The sequence below is a fragment of the Hyla sarda genome, chromosome 1 (assembly GCF_029499605.1).
Source record: "Hyla sarda isolate aHylSar1 chromosome 1, aHylSar1.hap1, whole genome shotgun sequence".
Taxonomy (NCBI): Eukaryota; Metazoa; Chordata; class Amphibia; order Anura; family Hylidae; genus Hyla; species Hyla sarda.
This window is the reverse complement of record NC_079189.1, coordinates 436,539,286-436,563,959: the sequence shown is the minus strand read 5'-3', so window position 1 is coordinate 436,563,959 and position 24,674 is coordinate 436,539,286. Positions and strand designations below refer to the sequence as shown.

Below are 24,674 nucleotides of genomic sequence, written 5' to 3'. Positions count from 1 at the left end.
TCACCAAAACTGGTGGTAACCTCCCTTTAAACAAAGAATGCATGTGGGAATTCATCCTTTATTACCATGTCATTCCGGGGTAATACATTTTAGTTGCTTACAGGTTCTGTGTTGCAGTTTTTGTTTTTTGCTAGCTGTGTTTTGGGACAAAAAGGCTACAAACTTCTATTAAAAATCTTTTAAGTAAATACACTGGTCCCTCAAGTTACAATATTAATTGGTTCGAGGACGACCATTGTATGTTGAAACCATTGTATGTTGATACCATAACTCTATGGAAACCTGGTAATTGGTTCTGAAGCCCCAAAATGTCATCCAAAAATAGGAAAAAGTGAGGGTTAAAAATAAGTAGAAAACCAATACAGATCAAGCAAATCCTTACATATAAAAGTAAGAAAGATCTGCTGGAAGCTGTAAAACTGTCTTGTCAGTGTTTCCCAACCAGCATGCCTCCAGCTGTTGCAAAACTACAACTTTCAGCATGCCCGGACAGCCGAAGGCTGTCCGGGCATGCTGGGAGTTGTAGTTTTGCAACTGCTGGAGGCACCCTCTTTGGGAAACACTGGTCTATGTAGAGGAAAGGCGCTTCTTCAGGGTCCTGTACAGAATACGCAATGTCCTAAAAAATAAAAAAGTAACATGGAGTCGCCCTTACTTGGTGTCCAAAGGAGCAGCTAACTCTGGCACAGGTAAAGAGTACAGAACATGTAATACCTCCCTGTACTGTAGGGGGCACTACCAGACACCAGTCAGTGCATACGCTTCAGTAATACAGGGGTTTTATCAGTGAAATCCATTCTGATTAGTCGGTTCTTCCAGCCATTGGCATGTTTTGCAGATTCCATAGCATTGTATGTTGTCTGGTTTCAAGTTACAATGGTCCATTGTATGTTGAAACTATTGTATGTTGAGGCCATTGTAAGTTGAGGGATCACTGTATATTATGTTTCTAGCACAACATGGGAGCAGATTCCATCAGCGGAAAGCAGAAGCATTTTGTTGCTCTTCAGGCTGCTGACTATGGTATCTGCACCATCAGTAGGAATATAAAACCTGGGCAGTGAGTTGGAAAATCGTACATGCATCCAAGATTACAGAACAGCTTGTTCACATTGCATTCTGTCTAGGAGAAAGTTTCATCAAATTGGACTGGGTGCGTATAATGCTGACCGGCTGTGAACTGTCAGCATGATGTTCATCCAGTCAGATGTGATCCTGTTGCTGGTAGACCTTCCACTCCTTTCTGGATGTGGAAAATGAGTGAATGCAGAGCTGTTCACACTTTCCTTTTTGCAGTAGAGACAGTCATGGTTCCCCTTTTTGTGGTATTTCCAGAAATGAATGGCGTTTTTCAGCACGTATACCTGATGATGCTAACGCATTGAATTAGTTCCTTTTAATGCAGTATGCATGGTCTGGTTGGTTGTTTAAATTTTTTTTTTCACTTTTATCATTAAAATAAAATTACTTATGAGTGCTAAAATGCTTCTTTTAAAAGCGAACAATTGTCATTTATGTAACACTAATCCTTAACTGCCCACACACAACTTTTGCCTTCATTGACATTTTTATGTGGGCCATATTAGGTTAAAATGGTACACGATATTTGCTGCATGTTGGAGGATTGCATTAGGATCCTGTGGGACCCACTAAAACTGGGCCATATTAAGTTTGAGGGCAGTCACACACTACCTGCGGGTCCCACAAATCCTGTGCATTCCTGCACCACAGAGCACTCAGCTTACCCCTTTCTTCTACTCTTTATATGTCCTAGCAAAAAAAATGGCCTTAAAGGGGTACTCTGGTGAAAAACTTTTATTTTATTTTTATTTTTTATTTTTTTTAAATCAACTGGTGCCATAAAGTTAAACAGATTTGTAAATTACTTCTATTAAAAAATCTTAATCCTTCCTGTACTTATTAGCTGCTGAATACTACAGCGGAAATTCTTTTCTTTTTGAAACACAGAACTGTCTGCTGACATCACGAGCACAGTGCTCTCTGCTGACATCTCTGTCCATTTTATGAACTGTCCAGAACAGCATATGTTTGCTATGGGGATTTCCTTTTACCCTGGACAGTTCCTAAAAATGGACAGAGATGTCAGCAGAGAGCACTGTGCTCATGATTCAGCAGAGAGCTCTGTGTTTCATACGGAAAATAATTTCCACTGTAGTATTCAGCAGCTAATAAGTACAGGAAGGAGTAAGATTTTTTTAATAGAAGTAATTTACAAATCTGTTTAACTTTGTGGCACATGTTGATTTAAAAAAAAAAAAAAAAAGGTTTTTCACCAGTGTACCCCTTTAAGCCTGAAGTAACTTTCACTAAAATTCATCTCGCACAATGTCATTGGGAGGAGTTGGCTACTAAAGTCATGCGGTCTGCAGCGTCTAGTGTTCAATGCCTCGTTATGCTCCCGCTGACCCCTCCCCTCCGCCATAAGTACGTCAGGTGCGGTGCTATGATGACCGGTCAGTGACAGTGCTGCGCCACTCAATCCATCCTGAAGGTTAGAAGGACTTATTTCTTCGGCAAAAGATAATGACATGGGTACTGTATTGTACAATTCTTGATGCCACCATATACTGTCTGACCTAAATCCATAGTGCCCAACAGTACCCTGTGCACACATAATTCATGCAGTAAAATATATGCCATTATCTAATGCCATTTTGGAGCATAGAAAAGCTGGGTGGGAATGTCTTACCTAGTTTTCCCAGGCTCCTGGATGGTATATCTGCTTAGTGGACCACATGGTGACCATTACTAGCCCTGAATGTTTGCGGTAGTGTGCAGAAAACATTGAAGAGAAGTCACAGCCGGAAAATACACCACAGATAAGAACAATGGGGGAGATTTATCAAAGCCTGTGTAGGGGAAGGGTAGTGCAGTTGCCCCTAGCAACCAATCAGATCGCTTCTTTCATTTTTCACAGGCCTCTTTAAAAATGAAAGAAGCAATCTGGTTGCTATGAGCAACTGCACCACTCTCCCTCTACACAGGTTTTGATAAATCTCCCCCAATGTAACCATGAAGTCATGATACTATAGACCAGTGGTCTCCAACCTGCGGACCTCCAGATGTTGCAAAACTACAACTCCCAGCATGCCCGGACAGCCAACGGCTGTCCGGGCATGCTGGGATTTGTAGTTTTGCAACATCTAGAGGTCCCCAGGTTGGAGACCACTGCTAATAGACCCTTAATAGTATGTATTACATAATAGCCAGCAGTTCATATAAAATAATATAATGCCAATACTTTGACTTAATAAAGTGCATAGTGCAAATTTAGTAAATAGTGCATATTTAGTCAAAGTATTGGCATTCTAATATTTAATATGAACTGCTGGCTATTATGTAATACATACAATTAAGGGTCTATAGTATCATGACTTCATGGTTACTTTGTTCTTACCTGTGGTGTATTTTCCGGCTGTGACTGTTATCTTCAGTGCTATGTGATGTGTGGATTAGATGTATTTTAATAAAATTGTACTTGATAAAGTTTGGAATATTAAAGATTTTGGTAGTAGTGCCTAATTTTGGGGTATATTTCCATATGTAACACTACACGTGAGGGTGTTGGTTGGTGGGACTGGTCTCCCACATTGATATTTTTGGTGTATACTTTTGTGATTGTTGTAAATGAGGCCCTATCTTTCCTCATGTTGTAGAGATGAGCAAACTTACAGTAAATTCGATTCGTCACGAACTTCTCGGCTCGGCAGTTGATGACTTTTCCTGCGGAAATTAGTTCAGCCTTCAGGTGCTCCGGTGGGCTGGAAAAGGTGGATGCATTCCTAGGAAAGAGTCTCCTAGGACTGTATCCACCTTTTCCAGGCCACCGGAGCACCGGAAAGCTGAACTAATTTATGCAGGAAAAGTCATCAACTGCTGAGCCGAGAAGTTCGTGACGAATCGAATTTACTGTAAGTTCGCTCATCTCCATCATGTTGTAAAGCTGCTCATGCCTCTTGGCAAAAAAAGGCCTCCAGACCCTGCAAATTCTTTTGTTGTCTAGCATGAACTGCATGTATTGAGGTCACAAGAATGGTGGTCTCTCCAGAATCTGCACTTCTGCTGTAGCTGCTTTGTTATGTAAAACTGTTTGGATCATAAAATAAAGGAAATTGCTGCTTAAGCAATCGCTGACAAGTGGCTCACTTTTTTTTTCTGCATTTTTTTCCCCTGCGTATTAAAATCTAACAAAACTGCATAGAAAATAATGAATGTGCGAACGCTCTGTAAAACCACTGAGGCTTATGTAAATGACATTGTTGTTTTAGAAGCAGAAAAAAAATAGGCAAGTATCTAAGGGACTTCAACAAAAGGCAAATTGTATTGCTTTGACAACTGGGTCTCAGCACATCTTCAAAACAGATCTTGTGGGGTGTTCCTGGTTTGCAGTGGGAGTAGTGTTGCTCGCGAATATTCGCAATGCGAATTTTATTTGCGAATATCGCATATTCGCAAATTATTTGCGAAAATAGCACTAAATATTCGTAAGTACGAATATTGTATTTATTTTATTTTTTTCCCCACAGTACACATCCCAGTGATCATCCCTCTCTGCTTCCAGCTTGTGTGGTCTAAAGAAGGCTCCAATACTACTGTGTGAGACTGGCGTACGGATTTTCGCATATGCAAATTTCCTTTTATGCTAAATTTAGCATATGCAAATTTTCGCACATGCGAAAATTAAACGCGAATATTATGAATATGCGAATTTAGCGAATATATGACGAATATTCGTCCATATTCGCGAAATATCGCGAATTCGAATATGGCCTATGCTGCTCAACACTAGAGGCTAGTCCCTACCAGAAATGGTCCAATGAAGATAGAGGCCCTCATTTACTATTCTAAACCCGACCTCTTTTGTCGGGTTTTTTTGTCGCATCTTTGTCTGCGCCATGTCGCAGACATCGTGCGCCAGTCTGCGACACGATGCGAAATTTTTTCCCGACGGACCCGATGTGGATTCTCCCAAACCCGAAAAAGGGGCGTTACCCGACATTTCTGAGCTTTCCCACGTATTTATTAAGGTTTCCAACCCGAATTTGTTGTATTGTTGTGGATTTTTTCCCGACAGCTCAGAGGAGTTGGAAACCAAAACCAACAAAACCCACGTGCGACAAACAGGATGCAACATAATAATAAATACCAGGGGAAAAAAGCAGTCGGGTAAGAAAGCAAGATAGACTTACAACCCGATTTTCTTAGTAAATGAGGGCCAGAGTGTAAACGTCAGGGTCATGTGAGTCCTAGGTTTATTGATGGACACAAAATGAAATTTACCTGGTATGGTCTGCTTTCAAGAAGGTAGTCTGGTCTGAAGCATCACTGTTTCATTTACCACACGTGGAAGAACGCTTTGTGGAAAGAAGGCACATTCACCTAGCTAATAGCAGACAAAGTACACTCCTTCATATCAGTGGCAATCCGTGGGCAGCAGGCACCAGCAGAACAATTCGGTGCTAGGAGTGCTGAGAAATGAGCTGTCTCCGTAGATGACAATGCCTTTCCAAGCAGATTTCACAGAAGGAATGAACATGTTCATTCTTTCTGCAGAGTCTGAAATTTGAGTTTGCTGCAGAAATTCTGCCATGTGCATAATTCAGCAGAATCCCATTAAAAGCAATTAAAGATGAGCGAAGTTACAGTAATTCGATTTGTCACGGACTTCTCGGCTCAGCGTTTGCTGACTTTAGCCTGCATAAATTAGTTAAGCTTTCAGGTGCTCCGGTGGGCTGGAAAAGGTGGATTCAGTCCTATGAGAGAGTATCCAGCCCACCGGATCACTGTAACTTCGCTCATCTCTAAAAGCAATGGTCTACTGCTGCAACGGAATTTCCTAGTGGAATTTTTCTACCAGGGATCACGGTGAACCATCTCCGGCTGGTCTGCTTCACCGGATCTGTAGATGTGACGACACAGCACTGCTCCACCAGTCGCTGGTCGCAGCAGTGTCCTGTCTCGGCCAGTGATTGACGGGTGGCACTGGTAATGCTATGCTCATGGGCGGAGTCACCGGCTGTGAACGGGGAGCTGGAGCTACGAGGGAGCGGCGGTGGTTGAGTTATGTTTATTATTTATTTTAGGTAGGCTGGGGGATAGTAGCAAATGAAATAATTCCACTGGACAATTCCTTTTAAAGAGTACCTGTCATTAGCAAAAACTTTTTTATATCATTTAGAAAATAACATTTATATATTTGTAATAAACATTGGTTAACATTTTTTAATATTTTTTTTTGTCCCTACAGCCATTGCCTGTGAGTCTCTGTAAAGAGATAAGATAATGGAAGTATGCGGGGGACAAGCAGGGCTCTGTGCAGTGGGGACAAGTAGGGCTCTGTGCAGTGGGGACAAGTAGGGCTCTGTGCAGTGGGGACAAGTAGGGCTCTGTGCAGTGGGGACAAGTAGGGCTCTGTGCAGTGGGGACAAGCAGGGCTCTGTGCAGTGGGGACAAGCAGGGCTCTGTGCAGTGGGGACAAGCAGGGCTCTGTGCAGTGGGGACAAGCAGGGCTCTGTGCATAGGGGACAAGCAGGGCTCTGTGCACTGGGGAGTCACTCAGGCAGTAGCTGCAGGGACAGCATTTTTTCACCCAAAAATATACCCATTTTGTAACCAATGTATATTACAAATATACAAATAATGGTATTAAAAAAGTTTTTGCAAATGACAGGTACACTTTAAGAAACATGACAAAGAAATCAAGGTGTTTACTCCAAATCCCCCAGTTCTCAATCTAGCCGAGCATCTATGAGATGTACTGGACACCTTAAACACTAGGGGGAGATTTATCAAAATCTTTGCAGAGGAAAGTTGACCATAGCAAGTACCAATTTTTCATTTTTGCACTTTTGTTTTTTCCTCCCCACCTTCTAAAAATCATAACACTTTCAATTTTCTACCTAAAAACCCATGTGAGGGCTTGTTCTTTGCACCAACAATTTTACTTTGATAATTTCACTACAAAATCTATGGTGAAATAATAATTTCACTACAAAATCTATGGTGAAACCAGAAAAAAATTATTTGTGGGGCAAAATTGAAAAAGAAAAAAAAATTTTGTAAGCTTTTTGCAGCTTCCGTTCCACGCAGTGCAGTTTTCGGTTAAAAATTGCACCTTATATTTATTTTGTAGATCCATACTGTCGCAAGGATACCGAATTTATATAGGTTTGATTTTTATTTTACTACTAAAAAAAATGTATACCTACATGCACCAAAATTAATACGTTGAAAAATGTCCTTTTCTGACCCTATAGCTGAAGGTTTTTCTGTCCCATTTTTATTTTGATCAGACTTTTTGATAACTTTTTATAAAAATTTTTTATGGGATAAAAAGTGACCAAAAATACGCTATTTTGGACTTTAGCATGTTTTTTTCGTGTACGCCATTGACCGTGCAGTTTAACGATATATTTTTATAGTTTGGACATTTACGCACGTGGTGATACCACATATGTTTATTTTTATTTACAGTTTTTTTAAATGGGAAAAGGGGGGTGATTCAAACATTTATTAAGGAAAGAGTTAAATCACATTTATTAACACTTTTTTTTTTCAAATTAAAATGTTTTATTTTTTTTTGCAATGTTATAGCCTCCTTAGGGCACTATAACATTGCACATGCTGATTTCCTACACTGATCACTGCTATGCATTATGACATTGATCAGTGTTATCGCCGCTCTTCTGCTCCTGCCTGGATCTCTGGCATGGAGCAGTCATTCGGCGATCGGATGTGCAGGAGGCAGGTAAGTATCCTCCTCGCGTCCTGCAAGCTGTTCGGAACACCGCAATTTCACCGCAGATAATTAATTTTTTCTTTAGTTTCAAAGGGTTAATGCCAGACATCAGCCCAATCTGCAATGTCCGGCATTAGCCATGCGTCCTGGTTGCCTATAGCAACCTATGATGCACGCTCACCTGCTGAGAGCGCATCATATGTCGGGAGCCGCGGATGGACGTTAATGTCCATTTGCGTTAAGGGGTTAATATTTCACAGGCCTTTTCAAAACCTAAAAGAAGCAATCTGGTTGCTATGGGCAACTAGACAACTTTTTCCTTTCCACAGGTTTTGATAAATCTCCCCCCTATCTGCAACAAATGCTGAGGAAACTGTATGTACAGGAGACGATACTGGGGACAGAGACGCTTCTGAGGTGAGACATCGCAGCGGCCAGTGATATGCTGATGGCTCTGTGACGTCTCCGAAGTTGAATGAGGTTCGCACCGCTGGACCGTGAGGCCGGTACCGGACCGACGGGGGCACGTAGGAAGGTGTGTATGAGTTTATTTTGTTTAATTTTGTAGCCAGGACACAGCAATATATAAAAGTCTTGCACTACAGTTATCCTTTAAGGGCATATGGTGCCACAAAGTTAAACAGATTTGTACATTTCTTCTATCTGAAAATCTTAATCCTTTTAGTATGTATGAGCTTCTGTATGCTCCAGAGAAAATTATTTTCTTTTTTAATTTCCTTTCTGTCTGACCACAGTGTTTTCTGCTGACACCTCTGTCCATGTTAGGAACTGTCCAGAGTAGAAGCAAATTCCCAGAGCAAACCTATTCTCGTCTGGACAGTTCCTAAAATGGACAGAGGTGTCAGCAGAAAACGCTGTGGTCAGACAGAAAGGAAATTCAAAAAGAAAAGAACTTCCTTTTGGAGCATACAGAAGCTTAGAAGTACTAGAAGGATTAAGAATGTGTAATAGAAGTAATTTACAAATCTGTTTTAACTTTGTCATCATCAGTTGATTTTGATTTAAAAAAAAAAATAAAAATAAATAAAAATAATGTTTTCCGGTGGAGTATCCCTTTAAAGGAAATTGATGCCAATTCCAAAAGACAACACTGCAGAATGGAGACAAACACTGAACACTGTCAAAATACTGTGGGAGGTTGTGAAGGGGTTGATTTAATATTGTTCATTTTTGCCACTGCTTCTGCACAGAAAAGCTGCAGATTAGTATTAAAACATTTCTGGATATGCAGATTTTGCAGAAATAGTCAAGTGTTACAGGATGTTCGAGAAATGTATTTAATATTATTATTATTTCCATGAAGTATAACTTTTTCAACATGGCTTCTTCTATGTGACTTTCTGATTCTTCAGTTTTTGCCAGCAAAACGGCCTGATATGGTCATGGGTACACATGTGCGATAACAAAATATGTATATATGTGTGTAATAAGGGGTTTCTTTGCTTTGGAAAATTCATACTTGTTAGGAGGGTTCATTGACAGAATGACTGTCACGCCATATATTCCTGCTGGGACCCCCAGCAATCAGCTGTTAAATGGGCACTCTCTTAAAACGAATTTTTGCTATTTCACTTATGGTAAATAGAAAAATCTTTCTAATGTACTTTGTTTAAAAAAGAGTTTTATTTGTGTTTAAAAAAAGCTGCCACTAGGTGTCTCCCTACTTGTCCAGAGCACATTTTCCCCCATCTTTTGCACAGACTTTGGACTCCTGCTGGCCTGGCAGAAGTCCAAAAGCAGGAAATGCTGAGGGGTGTGTGTGCCGCTTTATCTAATAAGAGTCAATCTCACACTGAACTGCTCTGGGCTGTGTGTAGCAGAGTGAGGGAGGAAGTTATCCCCTGTATGGCTTCAGGTCATGTCACAGTAGAAAACTAACAAATTATAAAAATAAAGGCAGGGGTGGTTTATCATGATGGGGGCAGTGAACTGGAAGAATTATAACATTTTTAGAAGATCATGAGAGGTACTCCTTAACAGTGAAATAATCTATTAGCGTATGTTCAGGTTCTCTGCAATGCCAGCACAGGGAATATTAAGCATTACACAGTGTATATTTAAATAAATGGGTATCCTTTACCGAGAACTCCCCCTATTAACTCCTAGGAGACACATGACATACACTGCTCAAAAAAAGTACTACGATAACACATCCTAGATCTGAATGAATGAACTAATTGTATGAAATAGTTTCGTCTTTACATAGTTGAATGTGCTGACAACAAAATCACACAAAAATTATCAATGAAAATCAAATTTATCAACCCTGGAGGTCTGGATATGGAGTTAAATTCAAAATTAAAGTGGAAACCCACACTACAGGCTGATCCAACTTTGATGTAATGTCCTTTAAAATAAGTCAAAATGAGGCTCAGTAGTGTGTGTGTGTGTGTGTGTGTGTGTGTGGCCTCCATAGCCCGTTTGACCTCCCTACAACGCCTGGACGTGCTCCTGATGAGATGGCGGATGGTCTCCTGAGGAATATCCTCCCAGACTAAAGCATCCGCCAACTCCTGGACAGTCTGTGGTGCAATGTGGATAGAGGGAGACAGGATGTCCCAGATGTGCTCAATCGGATTCAGATCTGGGGACCGGGGGGCCAGTCCATAGCATCAATGCCTTCCTCTTGCAGGAACTACTGACACTCCAGCCACATGAGGTCTAGCATTGTCTTACATTAGGAGGAACCCAGGTCCAACTGCACCAGCATATGGTGTCATAAGAGGTCTGAGGATCTCATCTCGGTACCTAATAGCAGTCAGGCTATTTCTGGCAAGCACATGGAGGGCTGTGTGCTACCCCCCCCCCCCCCCAAAGAAATTCCACCCCACACCATTACTGACCCATTGCCAAACCAGTCATGCTGGAGGATGTTGCAGGCAGCAGAACGTTCTCCACGGCGTCTCCAGACACTGTCACATGTGCTCAGTGTGAACCTGATTTCATCTGTGAAGAGCACGGCGCCAGTGGCGAATTTGCCAATCTTTGTGTTCTCTGGCAAATGCCAAACGTCCTGCACGGTTTTGGGCTGTAAGCACAACCCCATCTGTGGACGTCGGGCCCTCATACCACCCTCATGGAGTCTGTGTCTGACAATTTGAGTGGACACATACACATTTGTGGCCTGCTGGAGGTCATTTTGCAGGGCTCTGGCAGTGCTCCTCCTGCTCCTCCTTGCACAAAGGCAGAGGTAGTGGTCCTGCTGCTGGGTTGTTGCCCTCTTACGGCCTCCTCCATGTCTCCTGATGTACTGGCCTGTCTCCTGGAAGCGCCTCCATGCTCTGGACACTACACTGACAGACACAGCAAACCTTCTTGCCACAGCTTGCATTATTGTGCCATCCTGGATGAGCTGTACTACCTGAGCCACTTGAGTGGGTTGTAGACACAGTCTCATGCTACCACTAGAGTGAAAGCACTGCCAGCATTCAAAAGTGACCAAAACATCAGCCAGGAAGCATAGGAACTGAGAAGTGGTCTGTGGTCACCACCTGCAGAACCACTCCTTTATTGGGGGTGTTTTGCTAAATAATTTCCACCTGTTGTCTGTTCCATTTGCACAACAGCATGTGAAATTGATTGTCAATCAGTGTTGCTTCCTGAGTGGACAGTGTGATTTCACAGAAGTGTGATTGACTTGGAGTTACATTGTGGTGTTTAGGTGTTCCCTTTAATTTTTTTGAGCTGTGTATATTTACGTCGCTGTGCCCTGGCTGGTACTTACCATGTTGCACTGATATTTGCTATTAACGCTTCAGATCCTGTGATCACTACTAATCACAGCATCTGAAGTGTCTGCGGGAGTTTTGGGGGGACTTATCGGACCACCTGCAGCGCGATTGCATGTGTCCGATGAGTCAAGATGTTGGTCGGAGGTCTCCTTACCTCCTTCATGCCGCTCTGCTGTGATCCATCTGTATGGTCTACCTTCTGTCAGGCTGTGCAAATGGATCAAAGATATCGCTGATCAGTGCTATGCCAACGCCTACTACTGAACAGTAATAGCAATCGATAAATCCTCCAATAAATAGTTGTCACCCTTTTTTTTTTTTTTTTTTTTCCATTTTACTAATAAAAAATGTAAAAAAAAAATTGTAATCATATATATGGTATCCCTGCATGCAGAAATGTCAGAAAATATAATGTTAATAATCCCATACAGTAAACGTAAAAAAAATTACAATTAAGTCCAACTTTGCTGAATTTTGGTCACATCCCAGACACAATGGAATTAAAATACCAGGTGTACAAAGGCACGCCAGCCAATACCAGGAACACAAAATATTTTTTATTTTATTTATTTTTTTTAAATATGGGACTCCCATGTGAGCTCCACCTCTTGTTGTACTGATAACAACTACAGATCACGGCACAAAAAATCATAACTTTTATATTTTCATCCACAGACTAGTATGAGGGCTTGTTTTTTGCATGACCAGTTGTCCGTTGTAATGCCATCACTCACTTTACCATAAGATGTATGGCGCAACCCAAAAAATACTATTTGTGTGGGGAAATTAAAAAGAAAACCGCAATTTTGCCAGTTTTGGAAGGTTTTGTTTTCACGTCGAACAATTTACTGTAAAAATGACATGTGTTCCTTATTCTTTGGGCCAATACAATTAAAATGATACCCATGATAACATACTTTTCTATTACTGTTGTGCTTAAAAAAAAATCGCAAACTGTTTAACCAAATTAGTACGTTTACAATCCCCCTATTTTGAAGACCTATAACTTTTTTCATTTTTCCGTATAAGCAGCGGTATGAGGGCTAATTTTTTGCGCAGTGATCTGTACTTTTTATTGATACCATATTTACTTATATAAAACTTTTTAATACATTTTTTTTTTTTTTATAAAAATTTTTTGAAATAAAATTTTACATTTTATTTTAATAGTTCGGAAATTTACGCACGCGGTGATACCAAATGTGTATAAAAAAAACTTTTTTTTTTTTTACACTTTTTGGGGGTGAAATAGGGAAAATGGGACAATTTACGTCTTTATTGGGGGAGGGTTTTTTCAAATTTTTTTTTTTTTTTTTTTTACACTTTAATAGTCCCTATAGGGGACTATATATAGCAATCATTCGATTGCTAATACTGTTCAGTGCTATGTATAGGACATAGCACTGATCATTATTATAGGTCATCTTCTGCTCTGGTCTGCTCGATCTCAGACCAGAGCAGAAGACCCATGGAAGGCAGCAGAGGCAGGTGATCGCGGATGTCCGCCATTACCGGCGGGTCCCTGGCTGCTATCAGCAGCCGGGAACTGCAGCGCATGACCCGAGCATTGCTCCGATGCTCGCAGTTACGTATAGGATGTAAATGTACATCCTGGTGCATTAAGGACCAGCTCACCAGGACGTACATTTACGTCTGGCGTCGTTAAGGGGTTAAATATACTTTAAATAAAAAAAAGTTTTACTTTTTTAAAAGCAGTACAATAGAAAAGCATGTAATCCTTGGTATAATTTTATTTGTATTGGTGCACAGAATAAAGAAGACATCAGTTTTACCAAAAAGTGCCCAAAAGTTGCATTTTTCATCTACATTTTTGTTGTGCTATATGTTTTTATGGCAAAAGTGTCATTACAAAGTGCAATTACTTGTGCAAAAAGAACAAGAAATGAAATCGTTCTGGCAGTCCTTATAGGCAAGGTGGAAAGGGGAAAAAAAAGGAAATAAATAAAAATTAGCTGTGTCCTCAAGCCAAAATAGGCTGTGTTCTTAAAGGGGAACTCCAGTACATAAGTACTTCTCCCCTATCCATGGGATTCTGTGTATAGAGGATCGCATGGTGTCTGACCGCTCGGACCCCCACGATCCCCTGCCCAGCACACCCCATGGACGGAGCAACCTCTGCTCCATACACATATTGCTGTGAACCGTGGCACAAAGTGGTGGTCAACACGCCCCCACCATGTGTCTTTAATTTCTTATGTACTGGAGTTCTCCTTTAACAGTTCAAAAGTAATGTCTGCTCCCCTCCAACCCCTCCCATACTTAAGGGAGTAAGCTACAGGGCTGGGTTCTAGCACTGAGCTATGCACGTCAGTCAGTCAAGGCAGGGTGGGGTAGGAGATTGGGAAACCATGCATTCTGCGCCTTAGTACACCCTCTTCAACCCTTGAGCCCTTAACATCATCTACAGCTGACAGACTTCTTTTTGACTTCATATAGGGTTAAAAGGTTACTCTACCGGATTACATGTTTTTAAAATCAACTGGTGCCAGAAAGTTACAGATTTGTAAATTACTTCTATTTAAAAATCTTAATCCTTCCTGTACTTATCAGCTGCTATATGCTCCACAGGAAGTTCTTTTCTTTTTGAGTTTCTCTTTGAGTTTCTGTCTGACCACAATGCTCTCTGCTGACATATTTGTCCATATCAGGAACTGTCTAGAGCAGCATTTGTTTGCAATGGGGATTTTCTCATACTCTGGACAGTTCCTAAAATGAACAGAGGTGTCAGCAGAGAGCATTGTGGTCAGACAGAAAGGAAAGGGGGGGTGGGAAAAAGCACTTCCTGTGGAGCATATAGCAGCTAAGTACTGGAGGGATTAAGGTTTTTAACTAGAAGTAATTTACAAATCTAGGGGAAAAACCAGAAGTATCAGCTCACCTGGATTCACTGTGCGCGGTTATCCTCAATACGAATACCATACAAGTGGAACAACAGCCAGCACCTGTTAAAACTTCAGACTTATTGTAATCCTTAAAAGTCCATATAGACAGCAGTGAGGGAAAACGTAAGAACAATCAAATCTAGAAAGTAGCTTGGAGAATTATTTCATAGCCGACATGTTTATTGTTATTTGTGACTAAAAACAACAAAACATATGACACAAATACAAATGAAAAGAAGTAAATAAAATAAAAGACATTCTTCAATAGTGTAATATTAGGTCAGTCCTATTGTTAAGACCATGTGGCTGTATACTGTTTAAAGATATATCCACATTGTCTCCTTATTCCGAAGATATTGCACAAGGTCACGTCCCCTTTTGGATGGTGTTTCCCTCTCGATGCCTGAAAACTTTAGAGAAGAATCATTTCCTTGATGATGAATAAAAAAATGCTGAGAGACATTACATGCTGGTGAGAGGCCCAGCAACATGTCTAACATGTTCTTGTATTCACTGAGTTTCCTTTTAGTGCTTCCTATATAGTTCAGACAGCATTCAGTGCAGGTGATTTTGTACACTGCATATTCACTGTTGCACCTAATAAAGGATTTCACAGGATGTTTATCATCATCTATTGTGCCCTCAATACTCAAACACTTCTCAGCAAATTTGCAGACAACGCACCTCAACTCTGAACATTTGTAGAAACCCTTGGTGATAACCAAGATTCCCTTTGCTTTGCATCACTAACTAAACTAGGTGACAGCATAGATGATAAGGTAGGTGCCCTACACCTAGAAAAAAGGAACCCCTCCTTGTAGCACTCGACCTAGGTCCGGATCATAAGACAGCATAGGTAAGTGACGTTTTATAATACTTCTGATCTGGTTGAATTTGCAACTGTAAGTGGTTGCAAAGGTCCTAGCCATGTCCTGCTTGTACTCTTTTTTTTTTTTTTTTTTTACCCTATCAAGAAGTCGTGAGCGATCCATAGGATGCACATGTCTCCGGGCTCGATTCAATGTCTACCATGCATAACCTCTTAGCTTGAGTCTGTTGTATACTCTGTCTGCTTTCCCCCAGGTACACATTATTGTTGGAACTGTTCCGTTTAACACGTATAAGTTCCCCCACAGGTATACCTTCAATAGTATGCCTGGGATGGCAGGAATCTGCCCTTAACATTGTTTTTCTAGTCATAGGGCACCTACCTTATCATCAATGCTGTCACCTAGTTTAGTTAGTGATGCAAAGCAAAGGGAATCTTGGTTATCCACCAAGGGTTTCTACAAATGTTCAGAGTTGAGGTGCGTTGTCTGCAAATTTGCTGAGAAGTGTTTGAGTATTGAGGGCACAATAGATGATAATAAACATCCTGTGAAATCCTTTATTAGGTGTAACAGTGAATATACAGTGTACAAAATCACCTGCACTGAATGCTGTCTGAACTATATAGGAAGCACTAAAAGGAAACTCAGCAAATACAAGAACATGTTAGACATGTTGCTGGGCCTCTCACCAGCATGTAATGTCTCTCAGCATTTTTTTATTCATCATCAAGGAAATGATTCTTCTCTAAAGTTTTCAGGCATTGAGAGGGAAACACCATCCAAAAGGGGACGTGACCTTGTGCAATATCTTCGGAATAAGGAGACAATGTGGATATATCTTTAAACAGTATACAGCCACATGGTCTTAACAATAGGACTGACCTAATATTACACTATTGAAGAATGTCTTTTTTATATTTTTTTTCTTCCTTCTTTTTTTCATTTTGTATATGTTTTGTTTTAGTCACACAGAACAATAAAGTTGTATTTGTGTATTGTGCACCTGAGTGCCTCCTCCCCCCTCCTCACTTTTGGGTGGGTTGGAGTAGTAGGTACTTTGGTTAGTACTAGAGATGAGTGAACTTACAGTAAATTCTATTCGTCACAAACTTCTTGGCTCTGCAGTTGATGACTTATCCTGCATAAATTAGTTCAGCTTTCAGGTGCTCCCGTGGGCTGGAAAAGGTGGATACAGTCCTAGGAGACTCTTTCCTATGACTGTATCCACCTTTTCCAGCCCACCGGAGCACCGGAAAGCTGAACTAATTTATGCAGGAAAAGTCAGCAACCGCCAAGCCAAGAAGTTTGTGACGAATCAAATTTACTGGAAGTTCGGTCATCTCTAGTTAGTACAAAAAGGAATACTAATGTGCAAACTGGTATGCCATGACTAAAGGCTATTGAGCCTGAAACATATCGGCTATGAAAGAATTCTCCAAGCTACTTTCTAGATTTATTATTCCCTCACTGCTGTCTATATGGATTTTTAAGGTTTACAATAAATCTGAAGTTTTAACAGGTGCTGGCTGTTGTTCCACTTGTATGGTAATGTACAAATCTGTTTCTTTCTGGCACCAGTTTATTAAGAAAAAAAAAATAATAATTTCCAGCGGAGTACCCCTTTTAAATAAAAGTTTGCTAGACTGAACAACCCCTTTCAATTGCGTGCCACTTTTTCAAACTACTTTTCCTTTCTGATGAATTTGCCATGCAAATACAGCTAAAATTGTGATAATGTTTTTGGTTATCAGCTGTCATATTTGTGTAGGTGTGGCTGAGCTGACATCAAGCTTTTTACATTTATTAATATACCTTCTACTTGATCAGATGATAAAGCTAAACATGCATTGTAAATAAGTAACACTTCTGTTTTATACAATGTTCTCTAATTTTTTTTAGATCATATTTTTGGTAAGTGTTTTTAAATTTTAAATTTCAGGTCCTCAAGTAGTTCTCGCAAGACTGCAATCAGGTGAGCATGCTTTCTAGTGTTGGTAGTGAGTAGATGGGTAGTGTTTCTGTTTTAGTCAGTAGCTGAATATCCCCAATCAAATGAAATAATTTAACAATCCCTGGTTGACCAATAAGGGTATGGCCAAATACAGTGAAATGCAGCAGAAAATCTATTGCAAATCATTTGGATTTTGGTGCGGACTTCCTGAAAAATAAAAAAGTAAATGAAAATCTGCAGTGTTTCAGTTATGCTGCTGAAACATTGCAGATCCACAGAAAAGCTCACAACAGATTCCACTTATTTTGGTACAGAAATGCGGTGGGTTTTCCTGTAGTTGTAGTTTAAAAAAAAACCCATAAAAAAACCTGTGTGGAAACCTAGCCTCAAAAAAGGCAATACTGAGCTGCAACTTAAACACCTCCTCCCTCCCCCACTACTCCTTGACTGATTGACATACAGGGTGCTGCTCTAAAGGAGTATTCTGCCCATAGACCTCTTATCCCCTATCCCCAGAATGCCAGGTGCTGCACGGAGATCACAGCGGCAGGACCACCGCAATCAGACATCTTATTCCCTATCTTTGGATAAGAGATAAGATGTTGCTAGGTGAAATACCCCTTTAATTACTGAGCACTGTATGCCCAGACACTGGATCAGTCAAGGCAGGGGAGGGTAGGAAGCATGCATGCTCTGGCTCTTCACTGCCTCCTTGATACTTCAGCTCTGAGCATGACAAAGAGCTCACAGATTCCCTTTGAAAATCCACATTTGCATATATGCAGCATTTCTGATACCAAAATTGACATACCGTATATACTCGAGTATAAGCCGACCCGAATATAAACAGAGGCCCCTAATTTCACCCCAAAAACCCAGGAAAAGTTATTGACTCGACTATAAGCCTAGGGTGGGAAATACATCATCCCCCCTGTCATCATCCAGACCCCCGTCATTAACACCCTCGTCATCATCACCCTGTAATCATCCCCCCTTCATCATCACTGCCTGTCATCATCCCACGCCCGCTTCATCACCGCCTGTCATCATCCCACCCCCCCCTTCATCTTCCCCTTCATCATCTCCTTGTCATTATCCCACCCCCCTTCATCATCCCCTTGTCATCCCACACACCCCCCTTCATCATCCCCTTATCATCCCACACACCCCCCTTCATCATCCCCTTGTCATTATCCCACACCCCCCCTTCATCATCACCACATGTCATCAGCCCCCCCCCCCCCCACCCCTTCATCATCACCGCTTGTCAATGTCTGAAACAGTGGTCTTCAACCTGCGGACAACCTGGGGCTGTCCGGGCTTGCTGGGAGTTGTAGTTTTGAAACATCTGGAGGTCCGCAGGTTGAAGACCACTGCGGCCTTTGACATCATCCAAACCCCTCCTCACCCCCTTTAGTTTTGTACTCTCCTCCGCTCGGCGGGACGTTAGGGTGCGCTGGTCCGGGCCATCTGTGCTGCAGGGACCGTCCGGTGCGGAGGGATAGTCATTCCGGGCTGTGCATCTTCACCGGGGGGGCCTCTTCTCCGCGCTTCGGGCCTGGAATAGAGACGTTGCCTTGACGACGACACACAGGGACGTTGCTCATGAACGTCCCTGTGCGTCGTCGTCAAGGCAACGTGACTATTCCAGGGCTGGGCCCGAAGCGCGGAGAAGAGGCCCCCCCCCCCCCCCCCCCCCCGGTGAAGATGGACAGCCCAGAACGACTATCCCTCCGCACCGGACGGTCCCTGCAGCGCAGATGGCCCGGACCAGCGCACCCTAAAGTCCCGCCGAGCTGAGGTGAGTACAGAACTAAAGGGGGTGAGAGGGGGGGCTGAATGATGTCGAAGGCTGCAGTGGTCTTCAACCTGCGGACCTCCAGATGTTTCAAAACTACAACTCCCAGCAAGCCCAGACAGCCGATGGCTGCCCATCTGGAGGTCCGCAGGTTGAAGACCACTGAGGGCGGAGAGTTCACTCGAGTATAAGCCGAGGGGGGTGTTTTCAGCACGAAAAATCTTGCTGAGAAACTCGGCTTATACTCGAGTATATACTCGAGTACTAGGAATTAGTATTCTGCACTGTAGCTAATATTTGACCAGATTTTGTGTTGATCTCTTTGCCAGAATGTGGCTGAGGGTTTTTATTTTTTTTTGTGCCTGTTATCCTCAGGGTATGTTCACATGGCCAAAAAAATGCATGATTGTCATCTCCCATTGACTTTAATGGGGAATGTTCCAAAAAAAGCATGTGGTTGTTAAAAACACTGCTGAAAAAGTGCAGTCAATCAATTGGAGCTTGGAAGAAAACCCCCATCAAAATCAGCCCTAAAAAATACCATAATATATTTTTATTATTTATTTTACTGCAGTATTTTTATTTTACACTGCATGAACATAGCCAAAGGGTGTATTTATGTGTGCACTTTTGCGAGCTAATTTTTTTTTTTTTTTCTTTAAGGCTAAGTTCTGACTACTGCTACCACTACCACCCCGGCTCTCCTTCACAGAGGAGTGTCACGACCCCCCCCCCCCCAACCATATATGGGAGAGCCATTCGGCAATATTCGGCTCTCCTGTAGAGGTATATGGTGTGGCTGCATCCAATTTGGGCGGGGGTCGTGACGCGCCACTGTGAAGGAGGGTCGGGGCTACAAACAGGAGATTGTTGTTGGCCACAGCGCTCGGTTACCCCCACAATCTAAAACTTATCCCCTATCGCTTGGATGGGGGATACTTTTTCTTATCCTTTAAGGCCCTTTTACAACGGGCCAGTGATTGGACCAATAAGGTTGATAGGAATGGAATCGCTGGCCATAATTGTGGCTGGAGTGCATCCTCTCAGAAATGTATTGCTGTCTAGGGTACGGCAATTTTAGTCTGAGAAGTCCTAGTCCCAGTTAGATATTCTGGACAGAGATTCCATCTGTGGCTGCTGCAGGCAGAACAAGCTGGGTATAAGACCGCTTCAAAATGCACTTTTTGTAGTATACATGGTGCTGCAGGAAAATATGTAATGTGAATTGGTTATACCTTTTGTAGTATAGATGGTGCTGCAGGAAAATATGTAATGTGAATTGGGTATACCTTTTGTAGTATAGATGGTGCTGCAGGAAAATATGGAATGTGAATTGGTTATGCCTTTTGTAGTATAGATGGTGCTGCAGGAAAATATGTAATGTGAATTGGTTATACCTTTTGTAGTATAGATGGTGCTGCAGGAAAATATGGAATGTGAATTGGTTATACCTTTTGTAGTATAGATGGTGCTGCAGGAAAATATGGAATGTGAATTGGGTATACCTTTTGTAGTATAGATGGTGCTGCAGGAAAATATGGAATGTGAATTGGGTATACCTTTTGTAGTATAGATGGTGCTGCAGGAAAATATGTAATGTGAATTGGTTATGCCTTTTGTAGTATAGATGGTGCTGCAGGAAAATATGGAATGTGAATTGGGTATACCTTTTGTAGTATAGATGGTGCTGCAGGAAAATATGTAATGTGAATTGGTTATGCCTTTTGTAGTATAGATGGTGCTGCAGGAAAATATGGAATGTGAATTGGTTATACCTTTTTGTAGTAGAGATGGTGCTGCAGGAAAATATGGAATGTGAATTGGTTATACCTTTTGTAGTATAGATGGTGCTGCAGGAAAATATGTAATGTGAATTGGTTATACCTTTTGTAGTATAGATGGTGCTGCAGGAAAATATGGAATGTGAATTGGGTATACCTTTTGTAGTATAGATGGTGCTGCAGGAAAATATGGAATGTGAATTGGTTATACCTTTTGTAGTATAGATGGTGCTGCAGGAAAATATGGAATGTGAATTGGGTATACCTTTTGTAGTATACATGGTGCTGCAGGAAAATATGTAATGTGAATTGGGTATACCTTTTGTAGTATAGATGGTGCTGCAGGAAAATATGGAATGTGAATTGGGTATACCTTTTGTGGTATAGATGGTGCTGCAGGAAAATATTTAATGTGAATTGGGTATACCTTTTGTGGTATAGATGGTGCTGCAGGAAAATATGGAATGTGAATTGGTTATACCTTTTGTGGTATAGATGGTGCTGCAGGAAAATATGGAATGTGAATTGGGTATACCTTTTGTAGTATAGATGGTGCTGCAGGAAAATATGGAATGTGAATTGGGTATACCTTTTGTGGTATAGATGGTGCTGCAGGAAAATATTTAATGTGAATTGGGTATACCTTTTGTGGTATAGATGGTGCTGCAGGAAAATATGTAATGTGAATTGGGTATACCTTTTGTAGTATAGATGGTGCTGCAGGAAAATATGGAATGTGAATTGGTTATACCTTTTGTGGTATAGATGGTGCTGCAGGAAAATATGTAATGTGAATTGGGTATACCTTTTGATGAGCTGAAGACCTCTTTTTTTGGCAGACATTAAGGCTCTCTTCATCTCGCTGCCATGGCCTTTATTACACTTGAAGCCATGACTGCAGTGCCAGACCTGTAGAACAATGGACCCAATTGAATTATAATAGGGTTGGCCAGGTTCTGATTTTAGGGAATGAATAGTGCTGTATGCTGCACTTTTTCTTTCCATTACATCTGATGGAATTACAGATGGAGGCTCCGGACGGTAGTGTGTACAAAGCCTTATATAATTGTCAGCAGCAAATCTCCATGTGGGGAATGCAGTGTAGGTCTGAGAGGAGAGGTTTGAACATACTATCGCAAGAACAATTTTGTTTAGACTGATCCTAATTATTGACAGTAAAAATGAAAGCAAACAAGCTACTCCCTATATCATGGATTGGTGCTCATCATTAGTACCACACTAAGGCTGGGTTCACACTGCAATATGCGCTGTTTATCAGACTTATACATCAATGGGGCCCCTGACATATGTCTACCATAAAGCTATGACAGATACCACTTGGTATCAAGCGTCATATGGTAAAAAATATGAATCCTGCCTACTATATGGAATAGCGAATATGTCTGAATGCAAACCCTTCAGAATGGTAGCCAGCAGTCTACTGCAGGGAAATGGGAACTGTCCGTTTAGGTAAATGGATTGGAATCCAATCCATGGGAGCCTCTCTATCGGTTTCTTCGTTCTCACTTTAAAACCAGGTTTATATAGGATTCTTTCTCTGTTTGCATGTGTGAAGTTGCTGTGGCTGTGTTTGTCACATCCATAGGACTTAAGTGTGGTATAGAATCACAATTTCCCTGTCAATTTTGACACAGACATGTGGATAGCCTTATGAGGCTTATAGGTATCAACGGGGGCATTGATTTTCCTCTTAGCTTGGCCAGATGAACATAATGATGATCTGAATGACTTTGGGTACAGTATGCAGACAAAATGCAAGTGAAACCACATCCTTATGTTGCCTTGACGTGCAGGACTTTGCGCTGGAAGAATAATCCTATACATAAATCTGTCATGGAGGAGAGGTTTGAGGGAGGGAGCAGGCGTCTGCTCTGAGCATGATCTAGAGTTAACAGATTTCCTTTAATTGCCTTCCATTCACAGACAAGCAAACTAAAGCTATGTTCACACCACTAGCATCATGGCTAATCAAATGTTGACTTACAATGGAGTCTGTTGCGGTTCTGTCAGTGTTGTATATTGTGCTATTCTAGCCATCAAAAGCAATGAAGCCCCTACAGAATACAGAGCTGCTAATTACAGATTTGAACACTGCCTACACCCCCTTCTGTTTAATGTTTTTCTGTATTAATATTGTTGTTTTACTTACATAATAGTTTTTTCCTTCTTGCCTACCTAAAAGTACTGTTCATAGATAGGTGGAAAGCAACAATAAATATTGTGTTTCTGTGCATATTGTTTCCTAACAGTTGTATAGTTCCTGTAGACATTAAATTACAGACAGAGCTCAGGCTTCTAAAAAAAAAAAAAAAAACACTCGATTACCCTGTTGGTAAGTTTACAGTTTTAGGGGCCAAATTATATTTAGCCAATAAACGAAAAAAACAATATAATATTCTAAAACAAAGCATTTACACAAGGTAGCAAGCTGGATGATGTGCAGTGGAAGTGAGACATTTTATGTGGATACTTCCAGCTGCAAACAGAGGGGAGTGTAGGAGCTTACAGCATACTGCTTTACGATAACATTAAAATGTATAATGTCCTAATACGTATATGGGTTTGTACTAATCATTATTAACGCTAAAGACTGTTGATTTCATGAGTGCTATACTGACAATTTGATTTGCAACGATTTGGTAAAACCTGATGCATGACAAAGAGATTAAATCTATTTGTCATGCATCAGGTTTTACCAAATAATTGTTACAAATTTAATGTATGATACATGGAGCAAGTTATATGAAGAAATAGTTTTGAGATAGAAACAATGTACCATCATTACATGTTTACTAAAAGCTACATCATTATTTATTTATTTTTTATCTTTTTCTAGAACTTCGCTGTACACATGTGCAGTTTGCATGCCACAGTGGAGCTATCCAGTGCATTCCCTTGCAGTGGCAATGTGATGGTTGGCCAACCTGTGAGGATGAAAGTGATGAGGTTAACTGTCCGGGTAAGTACACTGTGCGGAGCGTCCCCAATTTCATTAACCTTTAACTTAATTTCCAAAATCCTAAATGGGTTTTCCAGGTTAGACTAAACCTGTCTCATGTATGCACAAATGCGAAAATATACTACTTTGTAAATGGCTTAGTGTGCCAAAAAATGCTTTATTTTGGAAATCACACAGTAGGTCATGCAGCCCTCCCTCTCTATTATTCTGCCAGTTTTGGTGATCGATTATTTGCAGATTCCTCTGTGTGGTGTTTGACCTAATCAGTGTACAGAGGAATTTATCAACCCCCAGATCTTTGTAAACTCAAATATTTTAGAAGCTGGAGAGGTCCTTTAAAGGTAATCTGTCATCAAATTTTACTGTATATAACGCATGGCAACCCTTTATATATGGTACTCTTCTTCCTCACCATCCTCAAGAGACGTTCCTGCAGCAGGCATGGTGAGGATATGATTTTTAGAAAGTGTCCCCTGCAGGCCCTATAAGTAGTGCCCTGGACGTTAAGGTATACTTACCTAGTCCCATCTTCTCCAGCTGTAATCATGCCCACTGTTAGCCCACGTCACCCCTCTGTTCCCTAAGCAGACTGAGCAGAGCGATAATGTGGGCCATGGTCGGGCTGTCAATCTTGCTGAAGGGGCGTGATTATAGCTGGAGAAGATGGGATTAGGTATGTATAGCAGGTAAGTATAGCTCCCCACCTAGGGGACTACGTACGGGGCCGTCAAGGGACTCTTTCTAACCTCATATCCTCAGGGTCATCACCCACACTTCCTGTATTTTGTCTCTGCACACAGACAATAGCTGCAGGACAAGAAAGCATTTCTTCACCCAAAAATATGCATACAGTCATGGCCGTAAATGTTGGCACCCCTGAAATTTTTCAAGAAAATGAAGTATTTCTCACAGAAAAGGAT

At 41.2% G+C, this 24,674-nt stretch overlaps 1 protein-coding gene across 1 annotated transcript in view; it reads left to right on the top strand.

The window, feature by feature from the left end:
- DGCR2 (DiGeorge syndrome critical region gene 2) overlaps positions 1 to 24,674 on the top strand; it is a 62,796-nt gene that overhangs the window by 18,514 nt on the left and 19,608 nt on the right. The window contains exons 2-3 of the mRNA XM_056531678.1: positions 17,184 to 17,216; positions 23,632 to 23,754. Coding sequence (XP_056387653.1) covers positions 17,184 to 17,216; positions 23,632 to 23,754 — 156 coding nt within the window. The remainder of the gene's footprint in view (positions 1 to 17,183; positions 17,217 to 23,631; positions 23,755 to 24,674) is intronic.